The 26988-nt window shown below is 40.7% G+C and overlaps 1 protein-coding gene across 1 annotated transcript; it reads right to left on the bottom strand.

Moving 5' to 3' along the window:
- Window positions 1–2581: 2581 nt before the first annotated feature.
- On the bottom strand, window positions 2582–4202 carry LOC142101536 (putative inactive cytochrome P450 2G1). Its single transcript, XM_075185989.1, has 4 exons — window positions 4191–4202; window positions 3932–4073; window positions 3613–3686; window positions 2582–2677 (listed from the first exon to the last, which is right to left on the bottom strand). The coding sequence occupies exons 1-4, from the start codon at window positions 4200–4202 to the stop codon at window positions 2582–2584; spliced, it is 324 nt and encodes a 107-aa protein (XP_075042090.1).
- Window positions 4203–26988: the final 22786 nt, after the last annotated feature.

Below are 26988 nucleotides of genomic sequence, written 5' to 3'. Positions count from 1 at the left end.
TCAAAATCAGGACATTTGGGATGTATGCAGTGGTGAATATGCAATGTTTCAAACTTATACTACAGTTGTTTAGGTTGAAAAGAAGACATATGTCCATCAAATTCAAGCTTTCATTCTGAAATACCTTAGAAAAACATAGCTCAATTTGTCTGAAGAAGGGGAAAATTCCTTTTGTTAGGGCCCACGACCACCAGGATGAGCTTTTAGAACAGAGTGTAGAGATCCGCACCTTTAGCAGCCGCCTTTCCCATAGAGCTTTATGTGCTCACAGATACTCAGATGCCCCCCGGTCTTATGCTCAGAGTATTAGAAGCTCATCCAAGATGGCAACAGCACAGATGGACCTGGAGATGCTGGCCCAGAGTGAAGTGGGTGGTCAGAGGCAGACTGAGGTCAGGGGTCCGTAGCAATACAGCGAAGTCCAGAATACAAGCCAAAAGGTCAGGGTCACAGGCAAACAGCGAAGTCCAGAATACAAGTCAAAAGGTCAGTGTGAAAGGCAGACAGGCAAGTTCCAAGGTACAGGCAGGGGTCACAACAACAGATCATTCAATAGATATCCAAGAGTAAGTCAGCACAGGACCGGAACGCTATAACTGGCAGGGAGGCTAAGCATTCCCTGCCTTAAATACTAATGGTAGCCAATCAGCCTTTAATTATCCCCAGACACTGGTTAATTACTGAGGTACAGATTAATTAGCCTGCAGGCTAGGAGTTCCAGTGCACGCATCCGGCTGCCCTGTATTGCCAGGACGTGCTGAACAAAACACGCCAGGGAGAGGGGCAGTGAGTCGCGGCGATACCCGAGGCTGCTGCGGCTCGTAACACCTTTTTGACTAAATGTCAAATGGACAATTTTCTGGATCTGCATAAAAGACTGTGTTATTACAGTTGCCCTATATGTTCTATTTTATTAGGCACATTTCCAATCCATATCTAAATGTATCTACAATGTCTGCTAATACCAGTCCTAGATGAAATCTTTCCACAATTTAATGGCTGCTATAGTAAGAGAGCCATGTTGGCTCTATATAATAATTTAATATTTATTAATGCAAGATTAATTTATCATAACACTTAATTTCACAGGTGTATTACAAATTTAAAGCAAGTAAGCTGCCTGACTTGTAGGCTAATTTGGTATTTTTTTCCATATATTATGTATCAGATGTTTCATAATCATTTCATTAACCCACAATTTTGGGCAATCAAGTCTCATTTTTACCTGCTCACTACAAGTAGAAAATATAGGAATTCCCTTACCCGAGAACTGCAACCTGTTCCCAGGAGCCATTCGGCATACTATTGCTCTACAAAAAAGTTTACACTTCATGTCATAGGTTTGGTAGCCCATAGAGAGGGCCAGATCTCCCTCTGATACTTCCCAAATGTTAACCTTGACCATCAAAGACATAGCTATAAGTCCCTAAAGTCTACAAAAATTCAAAACCGACCAAAGAAAAGATTATTTGCATACTGTACCCATACTCGGCTAAATTATGCTTTCTAAGCCCAGGATATCCGACAAGGCATATACCGCCCCTTCAAAGATGGAAGTACAGTCCACGAACTACACTTTATACTGGGCCCAACATTGCAACAAAGACACCCTTCCCCATCTAAATCTGGCAAGAGAGACCTCCGCAGACCTTCTAGGAAAAGGGCAATGCTTGCAAAAGCAGGGAGTATTTTAATTTTAATGATTTTATATGTTTATGTTGGTGTAGAAAAGTTTATATGAAATCAATGTGGAAGTAAATTTTAATAACATTTTGTCTATACTGTACGGGATAGCAAACAATAATTCCTTTATTTTCCTTGAATGGTAGCACAGTTTTGGTTAACAAGACAATTAAAAATAAGAAAAAAGTTGCTCCCTCTGTGCTGCTAATTGATGATATAGTTCTGTGTAAATCCATCTAACATCCTTTGTCAATGAGTGTTAGCAATATATATATACAGCGCTGTGTGTTCTGCAACATATAGATTCCTTTCTTTCTTTGCTTGCACCCTTCCACTATTGTAAGAGTAGAACTAAACTTTTAGCTGGTTTGTTAATAAAATACTATTTTTTTTGCTTTTAAAAAAACAAGCACTGAGACAGCTCATGATTACAGCTCCCAGTCATGGAAAACTTTTTATCAATATAGTACTATTTAATCAGTACAAGCCCCAGCATGCTTTGCCAGCCAATATCTGGCAGGGGATGCTGGGGCTTGTAGTTTCATAACACCTGAAGAGCCACGGGATGTCCACGGCTGCAGTATAGCATACACCTATATGAGCAGATACCTCATATTATACCTGGGGTTGTTTTACAAGCTTCAATTTTTGGAGTTTAGTTTAACCCTTTTCTTTTCTAAATATTAACCCTTCTTTTGTAAGAATTGCTAGAATATTAAACAATAAAATAGAAATTTGAATACAAGTGTGTTGTAATCCAGATTAAACTTTTCAAGCACCTGATGGAGAGACTAATCTATAAAATATGATCAAGCTTAAAATCTCATGAATAGGAGATGGTTTTGACAGTCAGCACATTATTTTTCAATGTACAGAACAGTAAAATAAATGTTAATAGTTAATGAGGAATGAAAGCCATCTTGTAAGGTTTTGGAAAATTTCCCACTCCAGATACATCCGGTGTGATGTCCAATTCCTTCGGAGGAACAGGAGACTTCAAATTAAAATTTTGCAAAATAGTAATTAAAAAAGAAAAAGCTCAATTCGAACCAAGGACTCTCCCAAGCAGTTCCTTTTCCCTAGAGGAAAAAATGAATATACAGCATAAGTACATGGCCCCTGTCACAAAATAAAGGACAATAAACACATTTACTAATTTCTTAAGCGAAAATGTAATTTTGAATCTCTACGCAGCTGTTTAGTCGTTGACTGTAAATCGTGAAATATGTTTTTGTTTCTGATGGAGGAGAGAAATACCATTTAGGCCTGGCAAAATAAACCTTCAATGTCTGTTACTTCTTTCCTCAATTTAATGCTGCTTTCAGCCTAAGCCATAATAATAAGATCTGAGATCTCATGTTGTTCTCAACAAATTATGGGCTACAGGCCTAAAAACAATTCATGCATTACATGAAGCTTTAGACACTTCCCAGTGGAATTTAATTTTGTATTAATATAGGTTGAAGGGGCAAATGCGGGGGACCATGGGATGATGGGATTTGCCCCATCCCTCATTGCCCAATGAAATCCTTGTGATGCAGAGGTGGGGTCTGATGACACAAATCATGCCATTAAGGCCCTGCCCACTTCACAAGAAAGAATCTGGGTCTGGAAGGGAGGTCTCTTGGACTTTCCAGTAGAGTAGGCAAGTAAGTATTATGTACACAAATATGAACACTACATCCCGGGTGAGTGTGGCAATCTCCCGAACTCTGCCCACTTCACTAGGCAGTGCCCCACTTCCTAGTGAAGTGGGCAGAATTAGATCCCAAACACCGCGATTCCCGGTGAATTGCGGCATTTGGCCGCCCGCCCCCTCACGCCCACCTCCACTGGCTGGCTTCCGGAAGGGAGCTGAAGAAAGTAGGTAAGTATGCACTACATGATACCACATAATGTTTACTTTAAACTCTATAACAATAAATGCACCTTGGAATTGTGATTAGGAATATGGATGTCTTTAGCCTCTTCAGGCTTCACGCGGACTATATAAACATAACTGTCTTTATAGCAGGTAAACAAGTTAATACTGAGCTATAATTCCATTTTTATCTACAATTTTCTATAACATGTTTTTAATCTATGACTTCTGCAGCTAACAAAAAAATGTAAAATTCCCAGCAACTCATTTCAACTACTGCATTACTTATGATGTGGACATTTTCCAGTCTTATTTGATTAATACAATGACAATTAATTACTGCAAGTACTATAAGTAAGAATTATTTATATTTACAAGTCTGTATACCTGTAGCTAGAGGCATAAAGGCATCATTCTTTTTAAATTCACCATTTTCGTCAAGAAAATTCTTGGGGTTGAATTCATTCGGGTATGGGAAGCAGGTGATGTCTTTCAGCACTGAGATCAACATTGGAAACACATTGATGTGCTGGAAAACAAAACAAATTGAAGTGTAACTTTAAATAACTCTAGGTTGTTTTCATCTCCATATTCTTTTGTTATGTGTCTGCTTCATCAGGAATAACTTGTTACTTTTCTATTTTACCAAAGACACCATGGTATATGCTTTATTTTAGAACTTTTTTTTTTATAGTAAACACATTTTAATTGCAGGAAAAACACACAAGAAAAACAAGAAAAACACATTATTATCACTTTAGTGCTGTGAAATAATGTACATATATCTGTTGTAACTCTAGCCACCTCTAAACGGTAGGATAATTGTTCCACAATTCTTAGCTACTCATGATCTTCTCTGACTAGTGGCTTGGTCAATGTCTTTGTAATCACAATCCCAATTGTACAGTATTACAGTTCAATGCTGACTTTGACAGCTAAATACCGTTAGATGTGGTACTTCATATCAACGTGTTCAGTATGTGGGTACATTATGTCAGTTTACGAAAACTTCATACGTTCTTAACTGTTTTTCAGAATAGGGATTGGTTCATGCATGTTATTTGGCTTCAATCTCTCCCTTTTTTACTTTTTTATCCATTCAAATTTCATAGCAGCTTTTGAAAGCTTTGCCTCTACCATTCCAGAACAGGCTAATATTTCCTGATTTTTTTTTGATGGAGCAGGAAATCTCTATCTTCATCTTAAATCTTTGATCTCAATATTTTGGGTACATTTTTGAACAATGCAGTTGGTCCCCCTCTTTCTTGTAGCATATTAGCACATAATCCATAAAAACCAAGACATGCATCCATGTGTTATTTCTTACTCACTGTAAAAACAATGAATAGTTCCATCCATTCCAAGCTCTAGTTGCTTACTTGAGACCATGACTCCTTTTCTGAAGTTTGTGCACTAAGGGGCTAATTTATCTTCAAATACAAGTCCATTTGTGTGCCATATCTTGGGTGAAATTGTTCTGCAAATGCGCTAGAATGGGACTTATGCCAGTGAAAACAATTGCATGCGCTTCATGTTTACATGCAAATGACACTTCCGACTACCTATGACTTGAAAGGCGGAAGGTGGCAGGAAAGGTGCAGACTACTGTAGGCAATATACAGTAAGGCTGCGGCCAAGGTGAGCATATGCACATGCGGCCTATCCAAGTTCATCTCTTAGGTACGTAGACAATGTATAGTTAGTATTCAACTTCAACAAGCTACAGCGCAAGTGTAAGTGTCAACTGATAGTGATGACTACATGTACAGTATGTATGACAAAACAAGTGTTTGCAAGTAAGAGAAACTATAAAAATGTATTTTATGTGCTATGAACATCCTGATTTATGACTGTCAAGGGGGAAAAAATACAAGAAATTGAAAAAACAAAAACATTTTAATTAATGAAAATGGTATTAAAAGTTGTTCATTTGTTTTAAAAGATAGTTTTTACATGCATTCTGATGGGGTTCTATAATACACATATGCATGTTGCCTATCCTGCACTGTTCTGTCTATCTACATACAGCAAGTAACGTATATGTCCAGCGTGCAATTATACCCAGATTGAATTGGAAACATTTTTTGAGATCCTCTTGTATTTGAATATGGGCGTATGTGCGTACAAATTATGAGTGTTGTTTAAATAAAATTTGCATTCACATTGCATTCAAAGAAGCATCAGGCCTTAAGGTTCTCATTTAGAGTAGGATGTAAAGATGCACCTTGAACACACTTTGCAAAAATGGCAAAGATGTGGCAATTATCCTCATTATCGTCTCCTCTTGGCCAAGCTATTTCAAAGTTGATGATAATGATGACTGCTCTATATTTTTTTTAGTTTGTTTACTTCCTAGTAATGAAGTCTAGATAGTAGAGAGCATAGAATAACTTTTACCTCATTCTTTTCATGCTATAGGAAGTGTAATATTCCCTCTGCAAAAATCGCAACCAGCACCTGGTTTTGGTAGGCTAGGCTGGGTCCACTATAACAGGCAGCTTGGGGTCCCCCTATAATAGTGGGCTCAGTGCTGGTCTGTTCCAAATGATAGGCCAGAGAATTGGATAAAGCATGGGAAAGCTGCTCAAATTTGATATTTGTGTATGCACTCCATGTGGGGTATTAATTACATTTATAGATTCCCATGAGGGATCTATATGGTAGGCAAAAGACGAGAAGGAAAAGAAGAATAAATATGGAAAGAAGAAGGAATAAATAAGGGAGAGAAGATCCCAAAGGAATTAGGTCAATAATAAAGATCACAATTGGGTGACCAAACTAGCTGACAACACCAATGTCCAAAAAGCCTTAGATCTTGCCATAAATGTATTCTGGTGATTTGGACTAATTAAGGATTGTAAAATGTTTGTCAATTCTTGCATGGATTGTGCCTATATTATGAATCGACATTCCAAACCAGCAGTTTCCTGTACAAACTAAACCATGAAATATGCTTGGATATATTACGAAGCTACCAGCCACCTGACAAGAGTGGCCGCTTTGCACCTCTTTGTAGCACTCCATCTGATGCTGCCACAGTTGAAATCTTTATCAAATAAATTGTTTCTATTATATGGGTTACCTGATTAAACTCAGCTTACTTTTGGAAGACTCCTTGTAAAGCCCTGCAACTAAAATTGTTCTCTCCATCTTCAATCAACTACAGACTAATGGGCTATCATAACAAAAAACAATTAAACATGAAATTATATCTCTGCTACTTCCTCTCTCATTTGTAGGAGAACTAACTGTGTGTCTCTATGTGCCGTAGCCGAAGGTGCATAATAAAATGCTGTGCATTATTTAACATTTTTTTTTATATAATATTGGATATCATCCTACCATCATACTTGGGATTATTTAAAGTAGCTGCAGTTCCTGCAGCGTAGGACAGACTGATTTTCCTAGATGAAAACGTTAGTTTTCAATGAATATTCAAATATCCCAGTATTGAAAACTATAGTAGGAGCAATATTCCTGTTTTCAACATGGAAGCCACACTATGGTTGTGCAGAGCAAAATCACATCTTCCTGACTTGGGTCAAAAATTTCCACTGCCTTTTACGGATACAGGGAAAATTATTCTTGTAGACTTCAAATTAAAAAGTTACCTGAAAGTTCATCCAGTGTTTAATTCCTCCTTTCTTAAACCTTACTGGTGTTATCCCATTCCAGTTACACAGTGCTCTACCAGCATGTACCATTCTTGTACAAGTTGCATCAAATGCTGAGAAATTTGAAGCTGAGGATATCCTGGATACGCGAAGACGTGAGAGATATTTAGTATCTCATTAGGTGGAAAGGGTTGGGACCACAGAAATATTCCTGGAAGCGACTGAAGAAAATTCATGCTTATAGTTTTCTATGAAGATTCCACCAAGCTCATCCAGACCTACTTAAGATTGTAAGTGGCTACAGGCTGCCTCTAAGGGGAAGGTAATGCCAGAATCACAATTAATTTCATGAGAGACGCTTAGCTGGATATTTCATCATGTTGCAGTAATGTCATACACATTTGCATCATGCTTCTGTAAGGCCCTGGGATAATTTGTGCATGATGACACAGAAATCAAGGCTAGACAGAAAATTATTTTGTCTGTAACTAGTATTAAAAACTGTAACTAGGTTCACTTATTTTTTTTTTTTTTATTGGAACAGAAGCCCAGAAACCTTCTCCCCATTATATAGATCACCATACGTCTAATTATTGAAAAGAAAATGTATTTAAATAAATAACTGTAGCACTAAAAATCAGCATTAAAACTCCATTCTTCCAGATTGGCTGAATAATCATACTTGTGGCTCTTTTAATAAACCAATTTTTAGACCCAGTTTACGTTCACTCATTGCCTGTATATTTCCCTTATCCCTGTGCTCTTAGCATTATCTTAACTAATCTATCTAACTGTTGCTCACCTTACTTGTATCCTGATCTTGTTTGTCTGGTCTTAGATGACTAATCTAGCAACTTTTTGTGGTAATGGGTAAAAGTAAACCAATCACTTGTGATTAGATAAACAAAAAGTTATCAAGTGTATTTGTAATGGTTTTTTTAAAAAAAAAAAAAACCAAAATATACAGCTTTACATTCAGGGCAGCTCAAGAGAACGCTCATTCATGGGTTTCTTGGGGTTAATGGAAGAGGAAGGGCACACCTCCATTCCTAAGGGCCAGTTCGTGTCTTCTGGTCTCTCATCCAAATGTCAGGCTGATTAACAATTGTACCAACAAGGGCTAAATGAAAGCAGGGCCGGTGCTAGGGTTCACGGCGCCCTAGGCAAAATTTCGCCGCCGCCCCCCGCGCCCCCCGCGCCCCTGCAACACACTAGATAAAAGAATAATTAAATGTTACTTACCCTTTTCTTTCTGTAGCTGCTCCTCGTGCGATGCATGCTGAGAGCGGAGGGGATGGGAGAACTTTATTCACACTATACCTCAGAGGCGCCGCCGGACAGACTATCACATGATCACTGACGTCAGTGTGAGATTCACCCCACCGCCGCTGCTGTGCATTTCTCTCGAGCCGCTGAACCGCTGACTAGATTAGAAAATCTAGTCAGCGGCGCCCTGCAGGTCCCGGCGCCCTAGGCAACTGCCTAAGGTTGCCTAATGGGAGCGCCAGGCCTGAATGAAAGGGTGTGTAAGATGCTGTGTATCTCTCTTACTACCTGGGGGTAAAAAGCAAGATGCATGTACAGACAGAGAGACCTGTGTTGTTGCAAGTGTGACTAAATTGCCTGTACCATTTATGTGTGCATGCTGTTTATTAGTTTCCCCACACTTAGATAAGGACAATATTGACAGTCAGAGTTGGATTTGCTAAGATTTATTTTATTGCTTTATGATTCTTTTATTGTCTAATAAAACTGCCTGTTGCTAGTCGTATCATTATTTGGACTTTTGGTGATGTTTGCTGCTTGCTGATGGATAAAGGGCCACTGTCTTCCTCAGAAGATGGTATTTCCCATGACAACTTTGACACAGTGCTCAATTGGTGTTAAGGGGCCAAAATGTGTGCCAAGAAAACATTCCCCACATCATTTCACCACCACCACCTGTCTTTACTGTTTCCACAAGGCAGATCTATAGATCTATAGATTCATGTTGCTTACACCAAATTATGAGCATATCAACTACATGTTGTAGCAGAAATCGAGAATCATCAGACCAGGCAACATTTTTCTAATCTTCAACTGTCTAGTTTTGGTGAGCCAGTACCTACTGTATCCTTAGATTGTTGTTCCTAGCTGACGAAAGTGGAAGCCAGTGTGATCTTCTGCTGCTATAGCTCATCCTCCTCAAGGATTGATGTACTGAGCATTCAGAGATGCTCTTCTGCATACCACTGTAGTGATGTGTTTGCTTATTTGAGTTATTGTCATTTTCCTATCGGCTTAAACCAGTCTGGCCATTCTCCTCTGACCTCTCTCTTAAACAAGGTGTTTTCGCCCAGAGAACTGCTTCTCACTGAATTATTATTATTATTATTATTAATTTTTATTTATAGGGCGCCACTAGGTGTCCGTAGCGCCGTACAGGGACAAAAAAGTACAATACAAGGTGGGACAGCACGGTACAGTAAACAGTAAGCACAGTAACTCAGTAAGCTCAAAGCACAGCTAGAGAGAGGGAGAAGGGAAGACCAGCAAGCACCGGAGCCCAAGAGGATGGGCACGGATGACAGGGAGACCCCCAGAGGAGTGGGGGGAAAGGTAGCTGGAGAGCAGAGTTAGAAGTGTAGGAAACAGGAGGAGAGATGGCCCTGCTCAAGGGAGCGTACAATCTAAGGGGAGGGGTAGACAGACAGAAAGGCACAGGGGTGAGAGGGAGAGAAGGGGGAATGGAGGCAGATTCAGGGGAGGGGGAAGAGGCAGAAAAAAGATAGGAAGTTAAGTGGGAGACTGGAAGGCTTTGAGAAAGAGGTGGGTTTTTAGAGCCTGTTTGAAACTGGACAGATTAGGGGATGTTCTGATGGAGGGAGGGAGCTTGTTCCAGTGGAGGGGGGCGGAGCGGGAGAAGTCTTGGATACGCGCGTGGGAGGAGGTAATCAGAGGGGAGGAGAGGCGACGGTCATTGGCAGATCGGAAAGGGCGCGATGGAGCGTGAATAGAGATGAGGTTGGAGATGTAGGGAGCAGTGGAGTTGGCGAGGGTCTTGTATGTGAGAGTGAGAAGCTTGAACAGGATCCTGTAGGGGAAGGGGAGCCAGTGAAGGGCTTGGTAGAGGGTGGAGACAGAAGAGGAGCGGCGGGAAAGGAAGATAAGCCTAGCGGCTGCATTTAGAACAGAATGAAGGGGAGCGAGATGAGAGTGGGGGAGGCCAGTGAGGAGAAGGTACAGTAGTCCAAGCGGGAGATGATCAGAGAGTGAATAAGACATTTGGTGGCATCTTGGTTGAGGAAGGGCCGAATGCGTGCGATGTTACGCAGCTGGAAGCGGCAGGATTTAGCAAGAGAGAGATTGTGAGGGGCAAAGGAGAGAGAGGAGTCGAGGATGACACCGAGGCAGTGAAGTTGGGGGACAGGGGAGATAGAGGAGGAGCCGACAGTGATAGAGGGGTCAGAGGGGGAGGAAAGACAATGAGTTCGGTTTTGGCGAGGTTGAGTTTGAGGAATCTAGAGGACATCCAGGAGGAAATGGCAGAGAGGCAGGCGGACACCCTAGAGAGGAGGGAGGGAGAGAGATCAGGAGAGGAGAGATAGAGTTGAGTGTCATCAGCATAAAGGTGGTACTTGAGGCCATAGGAGCTGATGAATTCACCCAGGGAAGAGGTGTATAGAGAGAAGAGTAAGGGTCCAAGAACAGAGCCCTGTGGGACCCTGACTGAATGGGTGGAAGGGGGGAGAGAGACCCAGAGGTGGTGAAAGAGAAAGATCGGTCAGCCAGGTAAGAGGTGAACCAGGACAGGACAGGGCCAGAGAGGCCAAAGGACTGGAGGGTGTGGAGCAGGAGGGGGTGGTCGATGGTGTCAAAAGCTGCTGAAAGATCAAGGAGGATAAGAAGGGAGAAGTGGCCCCTGGCTATAGCAGAGAGGAGGTCATTGGTAACTTTAGCCAGGGCAGTTTCGGTGGAGTGAAGGGGGTGGAAACCAGACTGGAGAGGATCAAGGAGGGAGTGAACAGAAAGGAAGGAGGTAAGACGGCTGCAGACGAGCCTCTCAAGTAATTTGGAGGCAAAGGGGGGCAGAGATATAGAGCAATAGTTAGAGAGAGAAGTTGGGTCGAGATTAGGTTTCTTAAGAATGGGAGATAAGAGAGCATGTTTAAAGGAAGAGGGGAAGATGCCGGTGGAGAGGGAAAGATTAAAGAGGTGAGCGAGGTGGGAGCAGGTGGTGGGGGAAAGGGAGCGAAGAAGGTGGGAGGGGATAGGATCCAGGGGACAGGTAGAAGGGGGAAGGAAGAGATGAGGGAGTGGACTTCTTCACCCGTGGTGGGGCGGAAGGAGTGAAGGGAAAGGTGGCTAGGGGGAGAGGACGGAAGAGTGGGGGGGTGGACGCGATAGTGGAGGAGGAGATGTCAAGTCGGATGGACTCGATTTTAGAGGAGAAAAAGGAGGCAAAGTCGGTGGCCGTCAGGGAGGAGGGAGGAGGGGAGGAGAAGGGGCCAGGAGAGAGCTGAAGGTGGCGAAGAGGCGGCGGGGGTTAGAGGACTGGGAAGAGATGAGGGATTTAAAGAAAGATTGCTTAGCGAGTGAGAGGGCACAGCTGTAAGAAGAGAGGATGAACTTAAAGTGGAGGAAGTCAGCCAGGGAGCGGGATTTTCTCCAGAGGCGTTCAGCGGTACGGGTGCATTTTTGGAGGAAGCGGGTAAATTTGGAGTGCCAAGGTTGGGGTTTAGAGCAGCGAGGGTGGACGGAGTGGGTGGGGGCAACCGCATCGAGAGCGGAGGTGAGGGTGTGATTGTAGAGGGAGACCGTCTGGTTGGGACAGGCCTGGGAGGAAAGGGGAGAAAGGAGAGTATCGAGAGAGGAGGACAGAGTGGCTGGATCAAGAGCGTCAAGATTGCGAATTGCGAAAAAACTACTTAATAAAAAATGATGGAAAATAGACCACCAATTATATAATGAGGAGTTTGTGGAATTATGCAAAATTAACCATGCTTTATTGATTACAAACACTAAAACAATAAAAAGAAACAAAATTAAATTAAAAAATCACATACACATATTGACTATCTGATAAGTGCACTGACCTAGAATTAAAATCTAAATGTTATAATTATAAAAAACATATTGTTTTGATTGGATAAATTTGTGTAAAAAACTCCTTATTTGTTCTTGAATCTCCCTAATAAATCCTCTCTTGATAATATATTCATGACACACTGTGTACATATAGTCAATGGATAAATCCAAAATCTAATCCCTTTATCCCTTTTATACCCAGGATGCACAGGTTCTTTTCAGCTGCAGGAATTTTTATTCTGGTTCCCCTTGAAGATGGGTGCAGGCCATCACAATTATTTGAGCATATGTGGAAAAAAAAACCTTAACATAGTGTGATATAGTTTATATGACATATAATTTCAAAACAAAAAAACCAAAGTGTCTCCGGAACGTCCATGAGACACTTTGCGGCAGAGATTTTGACAGAAATCTCGGCTCATTTTTCCTTGCACAAACAATGAGCGGAGATTGCTTCTGTAATTGCCGGTAATGTGTGCAGCGTAATATGCATGTAGCACATCACCGGCAATTGAATCCACCCTTATAATGACATTTTTTCACTCTATTGTGGACCGATGTAATATTCTTTCCAAGCTATTAGTGCCCTCTGGTGGGAATCCACTTTATATACATATTTTTAGGGATCAAAAACAAGATCCCAATCTATAAATTAAATGGAATTAATTTAGGAGAAACTATAATGGAAAAGGATTTGGGAGTGCTCATAGACAGTAGACTTGGCAATAGTGCTCAATGTCAAGCAGCAGCTGCAAGGGCAAATAAAGTATTGGCATGCATAAAAAGGGGCATAAATGCAAGGGAAGACAGTGTAATTTTGCCACTGTATAAATCGTTTATAAGACCTCATCTTGAATATGCAGTACAGTTCTGGGCACCACTCTATAAAAAAGATAATTTGGAACCAGAAAGGGTTCAGAGAAGGGCAACAAAATTGATAAAGGGTATGGAGTCATAAAGTTATGAAAAAAGGTTAGCCAGTTTAGGCATGTTTACTTTAGAAAAGAGGCATCTAAGATGAGATATGATTACTATGTACAAATACATTAAGGGTCAATACAGAGAACTTTCATGGGAGCTTTTTACCCCAAGGACTATACACAGGACACGCGGTCACCCCCTAAGGTTAGAGGAGAGGACATTTCACAGCCAGCAAAGGAAAGGGTTCTTTACATTAAGGGCAGTCAAGATATGGAATTCACTGCCGGGGAAGGTTGTGATGGCAGATTCAATAGATATGTTTAAGAAAGGGTTAGACAAATTGTTTGCAGAAAAGTATATCCAAGCATACGACCGTTAATTAAAAAGAAGGATAGTAGATATAGGGTAAAAATAGGACTGCATTATTGGGTCTGGGGGAATTTTCACAATTGCAACAGATTGGCTGTTGCTTTCTCTGGATAAATTTCAAATATAAGCGAGGGATCGCAGAAGATACAAAATAGGTTGAACTTGATGGACTGGTGTCTTTTATCAACCTCATCAACTATGTTACTATGTTATTATTTTATTAGTTTTCCAAGATAAGTGGTGTAGATAGAGAATAGCAGAGGACCTAGGACTGAGCCTTGTGGTACTCCAACTGATAAAGGAAGCGGAGTGGAGGTTGTGCCACAGAAATTAACTTTTAACTATTGTTGCGTCTCTATGAGGAGAGAGTGGTCAACAGTGTCGAATGCAGAAGAGAAATCCAGGAGAATTAGAAGAGAGTAATTACCTTTAGTTTTAGCTGTGATCAGATCATTGATAGCCTTGGTCAGTGCAGTTTCTGTGGAGTGTTGAGAGCAAAAGTCTGATTGCAGAGGATCCATAGATTGTTTGCAGAAAGGAAACATGTGAGGCGAGTGTAGGCAATTCTCTCAAGAAGTTTGGAGGGGCATAGGAGCTGATAGATGGGTTGGTAATTTGAGAGTTTGGGTTAGAATTTTGTTTTTTTAGAATAGAAGTAATCACGGTCTGCTTAAATAGTGATGGAAACATATCAGTTGGGAGAGATAGAATACAGATTTTAGTTAGAGGTGGAATGAGAATACAAGACATGAACCTACCAATTTGTGAGAGTATGGGATCAAGAGGAAAGGAGGTAGAGTAGGAAGATAAGAAGAGAGCAGAAACTTCCTCTTCATTTATGGGATCAAATGAAAAGAGTGTGTCAGAGGATGCTGGAACGGAATTGTTCTGATTGCTAGTTGAGGGAAATGATACCATTTCAAGTCTGATCTTGTCAATCTTGTCCTTGAAATAGCAAGCAAGATCCTGGGCACGGATGGTAGTCAGAGGGTTTGGGTTGGTTTTCATGCTTTTTTAGCAGTGTCCAGAACATTTTGATAGGAGTGGTAGATAGCAGTATATGCGCTGAAATCATTAGAGGTACAAGATGTATGCCAGTGACATTAAGCTTTACGAGAAAGTTTTTGTAGATTTCGTGTTACTTTAGTGTGCCACGGTTGACACCGAAGTCTACACAGAGTTTGAAGAGTCGCTGGAGCCACTTGATCTAGGGCACTTGTAGGGTATGGTGAAACTGAGGAACTGCCATATCAGGGGAGGAGAATGTAGAAATTGGGGAGAGAATTTGTTGGAGAGAGGTGGAAAACTGTTGAAAATCAATAGAGTTAATATCCCTGCAGGTATGAGGAGGCTTGGAAGAGTTTAACAGCACGGAGGTTAAAGAACTGGGAATGCGCGAGGAACTGATAAGATGATGATCCAAGAGTGTTATGTCTCAGGGGAGACGACTACCAGTCGGTATTGGCACTGGCCTTCTCAGGGCGTGGAGTCTAATGGACCCCCTGGTCTTCTCCAAGAACCGCTGCCAGGCAGGATGGTTTTTGCTGCCGGAGGCTATCACCCTCAACTACCTTGCTATCACCGACATGATAGCAAGGTAGTTGAGGGTGAATGGTTTCGAGAATGGGGTTTAAGGCCACGTCAGGCAGGATAATTAGCAGAGACTGTCTGCACAGAAATGAAGGCCAGATATATCTTGTTACTCCAAGACAGAAGCACGAAGAGGCTACCACAAGTAGAGTCAGGAGCTGTGGCTGGGTCGGTACACAGTGGGTTAGTCGGTTCGGAAGAGCCAGGTAATAAGCAGGAGAGTAATTAATGACAGAGCCAGGTCGGTACACAGTAGATCAGCCAATGCAGATAAGCCAGGGATTCAGCAGGAGAATGGTTAACTGACAAGCCGGGTCGGTACACAGTAGTTCAGCTGATGCAGATAAGCCAGGGATTCAGAAGGAGAATGGTTAACTGACAAGCTGGGTCAGTACACAGTAGATCAGCCGTTGCAGATAAGCAAGGGATTCAGCAGGAGAATGGTTAATTGACAAGCCGGGTCGGTACACAGTAGATTAGCCGGTGCAGATAAGCCAGGGATTCAGCAGGAGAATGGTAAACTGAAAAGCTGGGTTGATACACAGTTAATCAGCAGGATTACACAGAGAAAGAAACACTGGGGAAGCACAGGGACCAGGAACAGCCAGACGCCAAGATAACTTGTTGATCTGACACAGGAAAGTGTCAGAGTGGGGCAGAAGCAGCAGCGAGATTTTAATTCCCCGCCTCCATGATCATGTGACCGCAGCAGCGCTACCCGGAAGTACGGAGCCTGGAGCGATCGCCGTGGACAGGTAAGGAATTCCTGACAAAGAGGGGGAAAGGAGTGTTAAGGAAGTTAGAAACTAAGCATAGTTTAGAAAAAACAAGATCAAGACAGTGGCAATACCGATGAGTAGCGGAATCAATATACTGTGTGAGGTCAAGTGAGGAGGTTAGAGAGAGCAGATTTGAAGTAGCATTGGAACATGGATTAGCAATAGGGATGTTGAAATCACCTATGATGATGGTGGGGATTTAAAAGATAAGAAGTGAGGGAGCCATGCAGAGAAGTTTTCAAGAAATTGTTGGTGGGGTCCAGGGGGGCGATAAATCACATCGATTCGCATAGAGAAAGGGCTAAAAATCCTAACAGTATGTACTTCAAAAGATGTGAACGTGAGTGATGGGACATTTGGTAGTACTGTGAATGTGCACTGTGGGGAGAGAAGCAGTCCAAACCCACCTCCTTGTCTGCCTCCAGGTCTAGGAGTGTGGGTGAAATGGAGGCCATAATTTGAAAGGGCTGCAGGTGAGGCAGTGTCTGATTGCATCAGCCATGTTTCTGTTACTGCCATAAGGTTGAAGTTGTTTGAGAGGAAGAGTTCATGTATGCAATGTACAGTCATGACTAAAAGTTTTGAGAATTACACAAATATTATTTTTCACAAAGTCTGCTGTCTAGGTTTTTATGATGGCAATTTGCACATACTCCAAATTGTCATAAAGAGTGATTGGATGAATTGTAAATAATTTCAAAGTCCCTCTTTGCCATGGCAATGAACTTTATACCAAAACAACATTTCTACTGCATTTTAGCCCTGCCACAAAAGGACCAGCTGACATCAGGTCACTGATTTTCTCGCTAACACAGGTGAGCGTGTTGACGAGGACAAGTTGGAGATCATTCTGTCATGCTGATTGAGTAAAGCTAGGTACACACTACAGAAATTTTGACCAACTTTTTATGCCGAGCGATGGTCCGATCGCTCGGTCCATGGAATGCACACATACTAGCCTTGTTTAGGACGATAAAGGGAAGAGCGGACATCCCTTTAGCGACTTTTTACAGCCATGTTGTCGTGAGCAATCATTTTAATTTCGTACACACTGCAGCGACATTTGCGGGAAATGTAACGAGATACCAAATACATTAACATAAAGAGGCAGAGCTTTCGCTATAGTTAACACCCAAAGCTGCATAAAAAGAGAAGGCAAGACTGTCTTTTTATTCATTTCTATAAAATAGAAGTTTAGTAATATACATTAAATTTAGAAAAACATTTAACTGCTAAAGTGCAATGCAATGAATATTCCCTAATAATAAAATCCCTTTGTATGTAATGGAATGCTCCATTCTCGGTGTGCATCATCTCTGATTGGTCCACAGCAGAAACTAACGCCCATGTCTGAGTGTATAAAATGACAGAGGAACCTGTTTGGCGCCGAGAAGTGTCAGAAGATGGCGAGTGAGAAAGTGTCAGTGGGTGTTAAGGTTGAGGAGAAGGTGTCAGTGGGGGTTGCAGCTATGGAGACGGAGACAGAGTCAGAGATGGTGCTGGAAGGGCCAAAAAATGTTGAAAAATTAAGGTGGAGGACGGAGATACTCAAGAAGAGCAAAGAGCAAATCCAATGAGCCCAAGAGAGGTGGAGATGATGGTCAATGTACTGGACCAGGACGACAACGACATTAAAAAAGGTAAGTAGCACGTGTAGTGTACCTGTTAGAAGGACTTTATTTTATTCTAGTGTCACATAAAGCAATGTAAACTAAATTGTAACCTAATTTTTTTTATGTCAGAACGAAGAATTAACGGTGAGAAGACCTGTTTAGATACCATTGATACCACTAATGTTACACCTGTTAGCAAACAAGAAAAAATTCAAAAAGAAAAATATACTAAAGTTCTACACTAAGGGATTTCAGTGATCATGTGTAGACAGCTAAATGCTTTTGGGCACATACCTGTACCGTTATAATAACCAAAATAGCTCCTGTTTTACAGAATGTATAGAGGTTAAGCCCGCTATTATTGCTATTTCGCCACAGGGACCAAAATATAAACTGATCTTGAGCAGTGTGAAAGGTAAGAAAATGAGAGTATTTATGTCGTTGAATATAAATTACAGATATAGAAGTTAAATGGTAAACATTTTTTTATTTCCTTGTATCGTAGATAAAGAAATCAAAGGGAATAGAAACCCAAGCGACATCAAGACCTGTTCTGCCACAAACCACTAGCACCTTTAAAAATACTAAATACTAAAAATAATACTCTGCAGTACTCTGCGCTCTGATTGGTTTGGGCTCGCTCACTTCTCATGCGGATCTTTCAGACAGCTGTGTGTGTAAAAAATTTTGTACCTTTTTCCTGCAATAAAAATGTTGCTTGAACACTGTGTGGTTTATTCTGGGTACTTCACAATTATAAGTTAATAAAGGTTAATATAACTTTAATAGGTTATAAAGGTATAAGTGTATAAAGAGTAAATATGAATACATGCTTTATACAAGTGTAATGGTCTGCAGCCAGACAGGTGTAATATACATCGATACAAAACACAAGCCTGTGCTGTGCGGATTCTGCACCACGTGGGACTGGGACAGACATCAAAAAATTTACATACACACACCCCCCATGTCGAGGAAGTATCGGAGGATTGTCGTGGATCGGTCGGAAGTTTATACACACTGCACAGCGGAAACGAGATTGGAACGAAAATATTAAATGGTACGACCAACCAAATGAGGCGACAATCGGACATTTGGGCAGACTTTCGACCATCGTGTCACTGCACACACTGACCCGACTTTTGAACGAGCGGTCGTATATCGGCTGATTCAGCCGATTATTGGACTAAAACCGTGTAGTGTATACCCAGCTTTAGAATAGCAGACTGGAAGCTTTAAAAAGAGGGTGGTGCTTGAAATCATTGTTCTTACTCTGTTAACCATGGTTAACTGCAAGGAAATATGTGCAGTCATTATTGCTTTGCACAAAATAGGCTTCACAGGCAAGGATATTGATGCTGGTAAGATTGCACCTAAATCAATTATTTATCGGATCATCGAGAACTTCAAGGAGAAAGATAGTTGTGAAGAAGGCTTCAGGTCACCCAAGAACGTTCAGCAAGTGCCAGGACCGTCTCCTAAAGTTGATTCAGCTGCGGGATCAAGTCACCACCAGTGCAGAGCTTGCTCAGGAATGTAAGTGCATCTGCACGCACAATGAGTCGAAGACTTTTGGAGGATGGCCTGGTGGCAAGAAGGCCAGCAAAGAAGAAACTTCTCTCCAGGAAAAACATCAGGGACAGACTGCTATTCTGCAAAAGGTACAGGGATTGGACTGCTGAGGACTGGGGTAAAGTCATTTTCTCTGATGAATCCCATTTCAGATTGTCTGGGCATCTGGAAAAACGCTTGTCCAAAGCAGGGAAGTTGAGCGCTGCCATCAGTCCTGTATCATGCCAACAGTAAAGCATCCTGAGACCACATTCATGTGTGGGGTTGTTTCTCAGCCATGGGAGTGGGCTTGCTCACAATTTTGCCTAAGAACACAGCCATGAATAAAGAATGGTACCAAAACATCCTCCAAGAGCAACTTCTCCAAACCATCCAAGAACAATTGGTGACGAACAATGCCTTTTCCAGCATAATGGAGCACCTTGCCATAAGGCATAATTGATAACTAAGTGGCTCGGGGATCAAAACATAGAAATTTTGGGTCCATGGCCAGGAGACTCCTCAGACCTTAATCCCATTGAGAACTTGTGCTCCATCCTCAAGAGTCGGGTGGACTGACAAAAACCCAGAAATTCTGACAAAATCCAAGCATTGATTAGGCAAGAATGGGTGGCCATCATTCAGTATGTGGCCAAGAAGTTGATTGACAGCATGCCAGGGTGAATTGCAGAGGTCTTCAAAAGAAGGGTCAACACTGCAAATATTTACTCTTTGCATAAAAGCCTTTGACACTTATGAAATGCTTGTAATTTTACTTCAGTATGCCATAACAACATCTGACAAAAAATTAATCTAATGGCTAAATACATGGTGTATCTTCTTTTTTCAAATGAAAATGTATTGTAGACATACTTGATGAGGATGATGATTAGGCTAAGGAAAACTTTGATGACCACTGTTATCTGAAAGCTGTGCCTAATTTTGTGAAGCAGTGCAAAATGAGATCTCGATTTGCATAGCAAAATTATTGAAATGAGAAAAATGGGTTTTTGCACCAGCACAGATTCATTCTTATTTTATATGTTTATAGGACTCATTTTGTACCTTTCAGCTGCACTTTAGCTTAGATATTTGGTGAAACCTGATGTTTGTGCCATGTATTTGTGTCATTGCTCTGTCACTAATTTAAGCCAGCTAAATCGGTGCAGACTTTGGCCAAATTGGTGAAAATGTGGACAGTTTTTAAGGGATCATTAAAAAAGAGACTGGAAATTACTGAAAATGAATGCTAATGCTATAAATAATGACATTGGAGCAAAAACAGCTCAAAATCATATAATTTTATCTATCTTTCCCAATTTTTAATTAATTCCAGATCCAAAACCAAAACCAAAACCTTTCATGATTTTTGGGCAATACCAGTAACAAAACCAAAATACGAAATCTGTTAGAACCAAAACTACATCCAAAAGAAAACACCGGGGTCAGCACACATCTCTAGTTAGTACACCAACTTGCACACCATAATCAAAATGGCCAATCTCTCAGTAAATGGAATTTTAAAATCTTCCTCAACTGCAACACTTAGCAACACAATATAATTGCTCTTATTGTAACTGATGAATTATGGGTGTTTCAGAATGGTTGTTGGACCTGCTGCAATATTCCTCCTGATTAGGTGTAAAGAACCACTCCATCAACCATCCCACTTCAGCCCTAGTCCAAAGAGTTGGCACTCCAGTCATAACCTCTGAAATCTAAGCCTCCTCAACCCAAGCTGTTCTATCAGATGCACTGGCTGTGAAACAGTCCTATTTAATGCCCTAGCAACCCATGTTTGCTGTCACAATATTAGTTCACCCTGCTCAAGAACGTCTTCCTCCTACATACCAAGGTTGTTCCAATTTCTTGTGTATCCACCTGACGGCCTCATGGTAAGCATCTCTGGTTGTCTTGCTTCTCATGCTGAGTGACCTTCTGATGCTCTCCCTCCTCTCACCACTGCTCCTTTAAAGTTGACCAGTTGCTTTTCCAACAAAGCTACGCATGTACACCCACCACAGTACAACCCTTCTCATTCTTCCAAACTTGCTATGCCAGTTAAGCCAGGAGCTGCATGGGGTCTCCTCAGAGTAATAGCAGTCAAGCTTGCAAAACCTGCAGGGCACCTAAGATGGCTACCCAGCTAACTCATGCCAGCAGCCTATGCACACTAGTCCATCCACTATCCAACCCTAAACTATGCTATCCAATCCCTTGCTGCTAGCCCGGTGGAGCCAATTATCCTCCTAGTCATAGCAAGTGTGCTATTGTGTTATAGTGTCTCATTGGCTGCCAACGTTATACCTCCCAACATTTATGATTTCTAAACTGAGACATGGACACGCCTACTCTGAAAAGTTCATGTTCTATCCACCACTTGCAAAAATACCCTGGAATTGCCACTTGCAGCAGAGGCAGGTGCCATGGTGAGCGGAGACATACCTACTAACTTCTTCCCAAATCAGGACTCAGGTTTCGCCAAAACCAGGACAGTTGAGATGTCGAATGTACAATGTATAAAATACATACTATAATTGTTAAGGTTGAAAAAAAGACATATGTCCATCAAATTCAATCTTCAATTTTGAAAGACCATACAAAACATAGTCCAAATTGTCTGAGGAATGGAAAAATAATTTCTTGATCAAATACTTCCAAATGGACAATTCCCTGGATCAACATATTAGGTTGTGTTATTACAGTTGCTCTATATGTTCTATTTTGTTAGGAACATTTAGAATCCTTTCCTAAATTTATCTACATTGTCTGCTAATAGCAGTCATAGGTAAAACATTTCCACAATTTAATGTTTGCTATAGTAAGAGAGTCAAGTTGGCTCTATATAACACATTAAGGGGGGTATTCAATTGTTAGCGAGATCCCCGGAAAACGAGCGCTCGAAAAATATTAGCGTTAATACGGTAATTACTCGCTGAATTTCATCTCGCAGCTCCCTGAGCTACGAGATGAAATTCAGTGAGTAAACTACCGTATTAACGGTATTTACGCGCATATTACCGTACAAACGGAAATATTTTTCGAGCGCTCATTTTTCCGGGGATCTCGCTAACAATTGAATACCCCCCTAATAATTATTACTGCAAGAATAACTCATCATAAGTCTTAATTTCACAGGATAATATCTGGTGTAAATTAAATAAGCTGTCTGAAATGTACGTTAATTGGGTATTTTTCATGCATATATAATGTATCAGATGCTTCATAATAATTTCATGATTCAAAAGTTTACCCAAAATTTTGTGCAATCAAGTCTCATATTTAAGTAGAAAATTGAGGAGATCCCTTCCATGAGAACCGCCACGAGTCATATGGCATACTATCACTCTAAAAAAAGGTTGCACTTCAAGTCATTGGTGCAAAATTTGAGCCACAGGGGCAAAAGTTTTGTAGTCCTTAGAGAGGTTCCCTTTTCTCCAGATCTCTCTGTGATATTTCCTTAATCATGACCATTGGACACCAACCTATCACCCCCTAGCTCTATCTGTATCTGCCTCCTGCACCCATTTTTTGCTGAGTATTGGCTTCTAACCCCAGGATATCCAACAAGGCATATACCGCTCCCGCAACCATGGCAGCACAGGTCACAAGCTACACTTTACACTTGGCTCGACATCGCAACACAGGGCACCTTTCCCCATCTCCGTCTGGCAAAAGAGACCTCCACGGTTCATCTTGGAAAAGCACATTGCTTGTCAGATCCAACTGCTCCCCTCAGTGGGACCTCAGAGGCAGCCTTATCTCTCACCAATGAACGGATACACAGCAACACAGCATCACACGAACCAGCTTCCTGGCACCTGCATTAACACCGTCCACCAATCATAACCCTGCAGCCCTGAAACTAGTGTTAGATCCTCTACATTTAGACAGTCTTATTTATAATATCAACGGAGGTCTGTGGAGAGCAAAGCATCCACCTCCACTGTATGTATCTAACACGCTATTCTATCTGATTAGCCAGGTTTATTTTAACATCTACTCTGCACTATAGCCACAGTTCAAGGGACAGTGATTACTCTGCACTATTTGCCCATTGTTTTTATTGCCAACAAACAGTCGTTTATCCTGGTGCTGTATAAACGAGAGGCACAAGATGAGTGAATACCTTGCCTCTTTAACATTGAACTCTGTTAGTAACTGTTTGTCCCCCTTTGATGTTTCAGGATTAATATCTTTTACCTAGTTTACTGGGTTTACAGCTTTACAGCCTCAATCCTTATTCACTATTGGACTGTCAGTGCAGTGTTGTACATTCTATTCTTGGGAACTTGCTGCCTTCGTGTGGCTAAAAGCTATTATTACATTACCACATAACCCTATTAATTCCTTGTTGCACCAGATAGTTTACCTTTCTGTTCACTGGTAGCTTAACTTCTATTCCTTGCTTCTTTACCTATGAAACTCTTTCAATCTCTTCACAAACACACATATGACAATATACTGTGGATCTAAGACTCCATTTTCTTACACCTTTGAACCAAGATGTATAAGGGGAGCAACCTGCACTTCCATCCAAACATTTTTATGTCCTCATTGCCAAAAGGAAAGATATCAATGAAAGGGGACCTCCTCCCATATCTATCCAAGCAGAAGACACCGGCCAAGTCTAAACATTATAAACCTGATTCCTCACATCAACTTGCTCCCATCACACAAGACTTTTTCGCCCTCCTTAAGGATGTAAAAAACATGAAAACATCTGTCCAAGTCTCCACTGTATGAAAGCTGATATAACAGCTATATGGGAAAGAATGGACCAACTTGAAGGACTTGTGGAAGAGGTTGTATCATGTCAACAATCAGTTCAATCCAAATATAAGTACTTTGAACCACCCCCCTTGAGGCAGCTTCATATACTGCTCCCTCACTCCCTTGTTAAGTCTAGAACTGTGACACACAGACATTTGCATCCAGCAAATGCTCCACAATATTACTCAGCTACAAGATGACCAGGAGCATCAGTACAATAGAGCTAGGAGGAAAACTTGCGGATTAGTGGTATGTCTGGAGAAGTTGAACCTACTCATCTGGAGCTATACCTTAAGAACCCCTTTATGCAACTCTCTCCTGATACACTAGAAGATCACCTTTTCCTAGATCGTGCCCACCAAGCAATGAAACCTTACTCTCAATACCCATCTCAGGATAGAGATGTAATCCTTAGAATGCATTCCTTTGCAGCAAAGGAAGCTGTTATGCGAGAGGCAAACAAACTTCCTACAATGTCTTTCAATAATACTACTTTACAAATCTCTCAGGACATTTCAACTATTATTGTAGTCAAGAGACGGGACTTCAAATCCTTCAACACCCTGCTCTGGCAACATGACATAAAATATCAATGGTGCTGGTTCTCTATTGCCATTTTGAGGCTCCTGGTGTACCTCTTGGTAAGTTAGCTCTCGGTTTAAAAACACATAAATGTATAACCAAATATAGGGACTCTTATTGGTTAGAATAAGAATCAACCTATTAACAGAAGCACCTTGACGGGGCTCTTTTACTTATTCACAGCAATGTGCTGGGGGATTTTTCTCTGTAGTTGTACCTTTCTGGATAACCTGACCCATTCAAACACCTGCCGTGAACCTAGAAATTGATTTAGCAACTTCCATGTCTGTATTGTTGTTTGAGAAGCATGTTTGGAATCAGTAGCTGAGTTGGTGGTACAAACTTTAAAAAATAAAGTGTTTTTAATTAGAACACCTTATAAAATACAAATTAGAAGCTTATCGCAGATATTACACCTTATATGATTCAAAGCACACAATATTAAATCTATACAGTACATACAATCATGTCGTATATAATAGATACATTATAATATAAAATACACTTTTTCACACAGACTGTGTAATCTCACAGGCAAGATCAGTGGTTGCCGGATGACTGCAATTGACTATGTAAAGGCTTCTTCATTCCAAAAGGCAAAGGAAAATACTACTATCAGGACTTTCATCAATTGGAGGACAGAACATTGAGTAAATCCCAGGAACTACAAGTTTTGTACAACATTTAATATCTGCTCCATCTGGTAGGAATCCATCTGCATTTAATTGTGCCCAAGGATTTAATTTATTCAGTTGTTACGTTTTTATTTTATTAAAGCACTATATTTTCAACAATATCAAACCAGATATTGTTCCTCTGTTTAATTTGTTTCACTATTACAACTGGGATGAATACATCTGCAAATTATTAGGAACAGAGCTACTAAAGAATGCAACGCTCTCATTTGTTTAAATGTTTGTAAATACAACCACAATGAGTGAAGTGTGGTGAAGGCAGAAGAGAACGGTTTCACTGAAGGGGAATAAAAAGAAAGTTCATATATAAGCGCTTTTAATGACTTTGTTTAGTAAGTGAGTTGAGTAAGTATCCCCAAAGGAAACTGGAAAACGACATTCTTGGGAATATTTATCATTGCACGTATTTTGAAGGAGTAATCACAGAGCACCAGTATTTTGTTTTTACAGTATCATGTTATTTTTTTCTCTTTCTTTTCTCTTCTTTTATACATAGTTCAATATATTGAAAAAAAATGTTTTTTGAATGAACATCATTACTGGCCTTAAAAGTGTTCAAGAAAATTTAAGTATATTTTTGTATATATATTTCTTTCCTATTACACTGTATTTGCACAATATTATTTGCACTGTCAGTAGCGCTGGAAGCTCTGTTTTCATTTACTACATGTTCTTGTCACTCAGAAGCTGTTAAGGCTGTCAAGATGTGCTGGCATTTGTAGTTTCACAACAGCCAACAGTTTCTCTAAGTCATTATTATTATCCTGATTCAGTAACCTAGAATATATCAGTGCTCTTAATAATTCTACCGTTTTCTATGTCTTCAAATTCTCTATGAAAATTAGGGAGGAAAAACAGACCAGAAACCATTAATTAGTTGAACAGATCATGCCTAATTTAGTCACAGTTGAAAAAACAGACAACATTCTCTCTTAGCCACAACGGTGCCTGGATAATATCACATGAATACACCCATGGCAGGGGAGGGCTGGCACATGTAGCCTGGGGGGCAAGACTCAACACAGCAGCCTATTATAATGGAAAAAAATGCAGTTGGCCCAGCCCAAGGTAACCCACTATGGGAGGGGTAGATGCGCCCCCCAGCCCAGCCTGCCCCTGACCCATGGCCTATTTGCTCCTTGTTTTGTAATTTCCATACAGTATGCTGATTAAACCTATGTATATAGTCTTAACTGATAAAACTAATTTAAATAAGAGATGAGTTGATAGACGCCTTTAATCTGAATAATCACTTGTTTGTCTGCTTCTGTGGTGGAAGTAGGGCAGGGAGTGGCTTTCAAACTCTAATGTTTTGTTTTTTATGAGTAAGATCTGTACTAATTACTCATGCTCTAATTAAGGCAAAAAGGTTTGAATATTCACTCTAGTTTACAAAATGAAGTCTAACAGCCAACATTGTATTTATATTCTACAGCTTTAATGAAATTAAGTTTTGCAAGAAATAAAAATGTTTATAACTTTCAAGCTTCATGGAATGTACAAAGCTTTACAAGGCTTTCCTACTGTTTTGCCTTTGTGCTTATTTAGAAAAACAGTGATAAGAGAATTAGTGTCTCCAAACCTCAGAGGTAAGGCCTCATATTTTAACACATTGTAGTTAAGGATGCACATTCTTTGAGTAGAGGTGCATATAATTAATAGTTATCCAATCAGTGTAAATGGCAACCTAAATGCCCCTCTGTGCAAGGGTGGCAAGATAATTGCTTAAAACACATGGATACATGTATTATTATTATCATTCTAATCTGCTTGGTCAGATGGTCCGTGATCACATAACTTAATAAACTTGACTCTATTTAAAATAGGTTACTTTGGTTCTTGTTTAAACTGTATTTTAATGTATGGGTTTAGTTTAGAGATGTTCACTGC

This window comes from Mixophyes fleayi, chromosome 9 (genome assembly GCF_038048845.1).
Source record: "Mixophyes fleayi isolate aMixFle1 chromosome 9, aMixFle1.hap1, whole genome shotgun sequence".
In the NCBI taxonomy this organism is placed as follows: Eukaryota; Metazoa; Chordata; class Amphibia; order Anura; family Limnodynastidae; genus Mixophyes; species Mixophyes fleayi.
This window is presented reverse-complemented; position numbering and strand designations above follow the sequence as displayed.

What these genes read in the sequence shown, in the direction of transcription:
- LOC142101536 (XM_075185989.1), bottom strand. An exon ending in CTTTATGCCTCTAGCTACAG is followed by an intron (nt 3,687 to 3,931) that starts GTATACAGACTT and finishes CCTGCTATAAAG; the next exon opens with ACAGTTATGTTTATATAGTC. An exon ending in TTCCTAATCACAATTCCAAG is followed by an intron (nt 2,678 to 3,612) that starts GTGCATTTATTG and finishes TTTAATTTGAAG; the next exon opens with TCTCCTGTTCCTCCGAAGGA.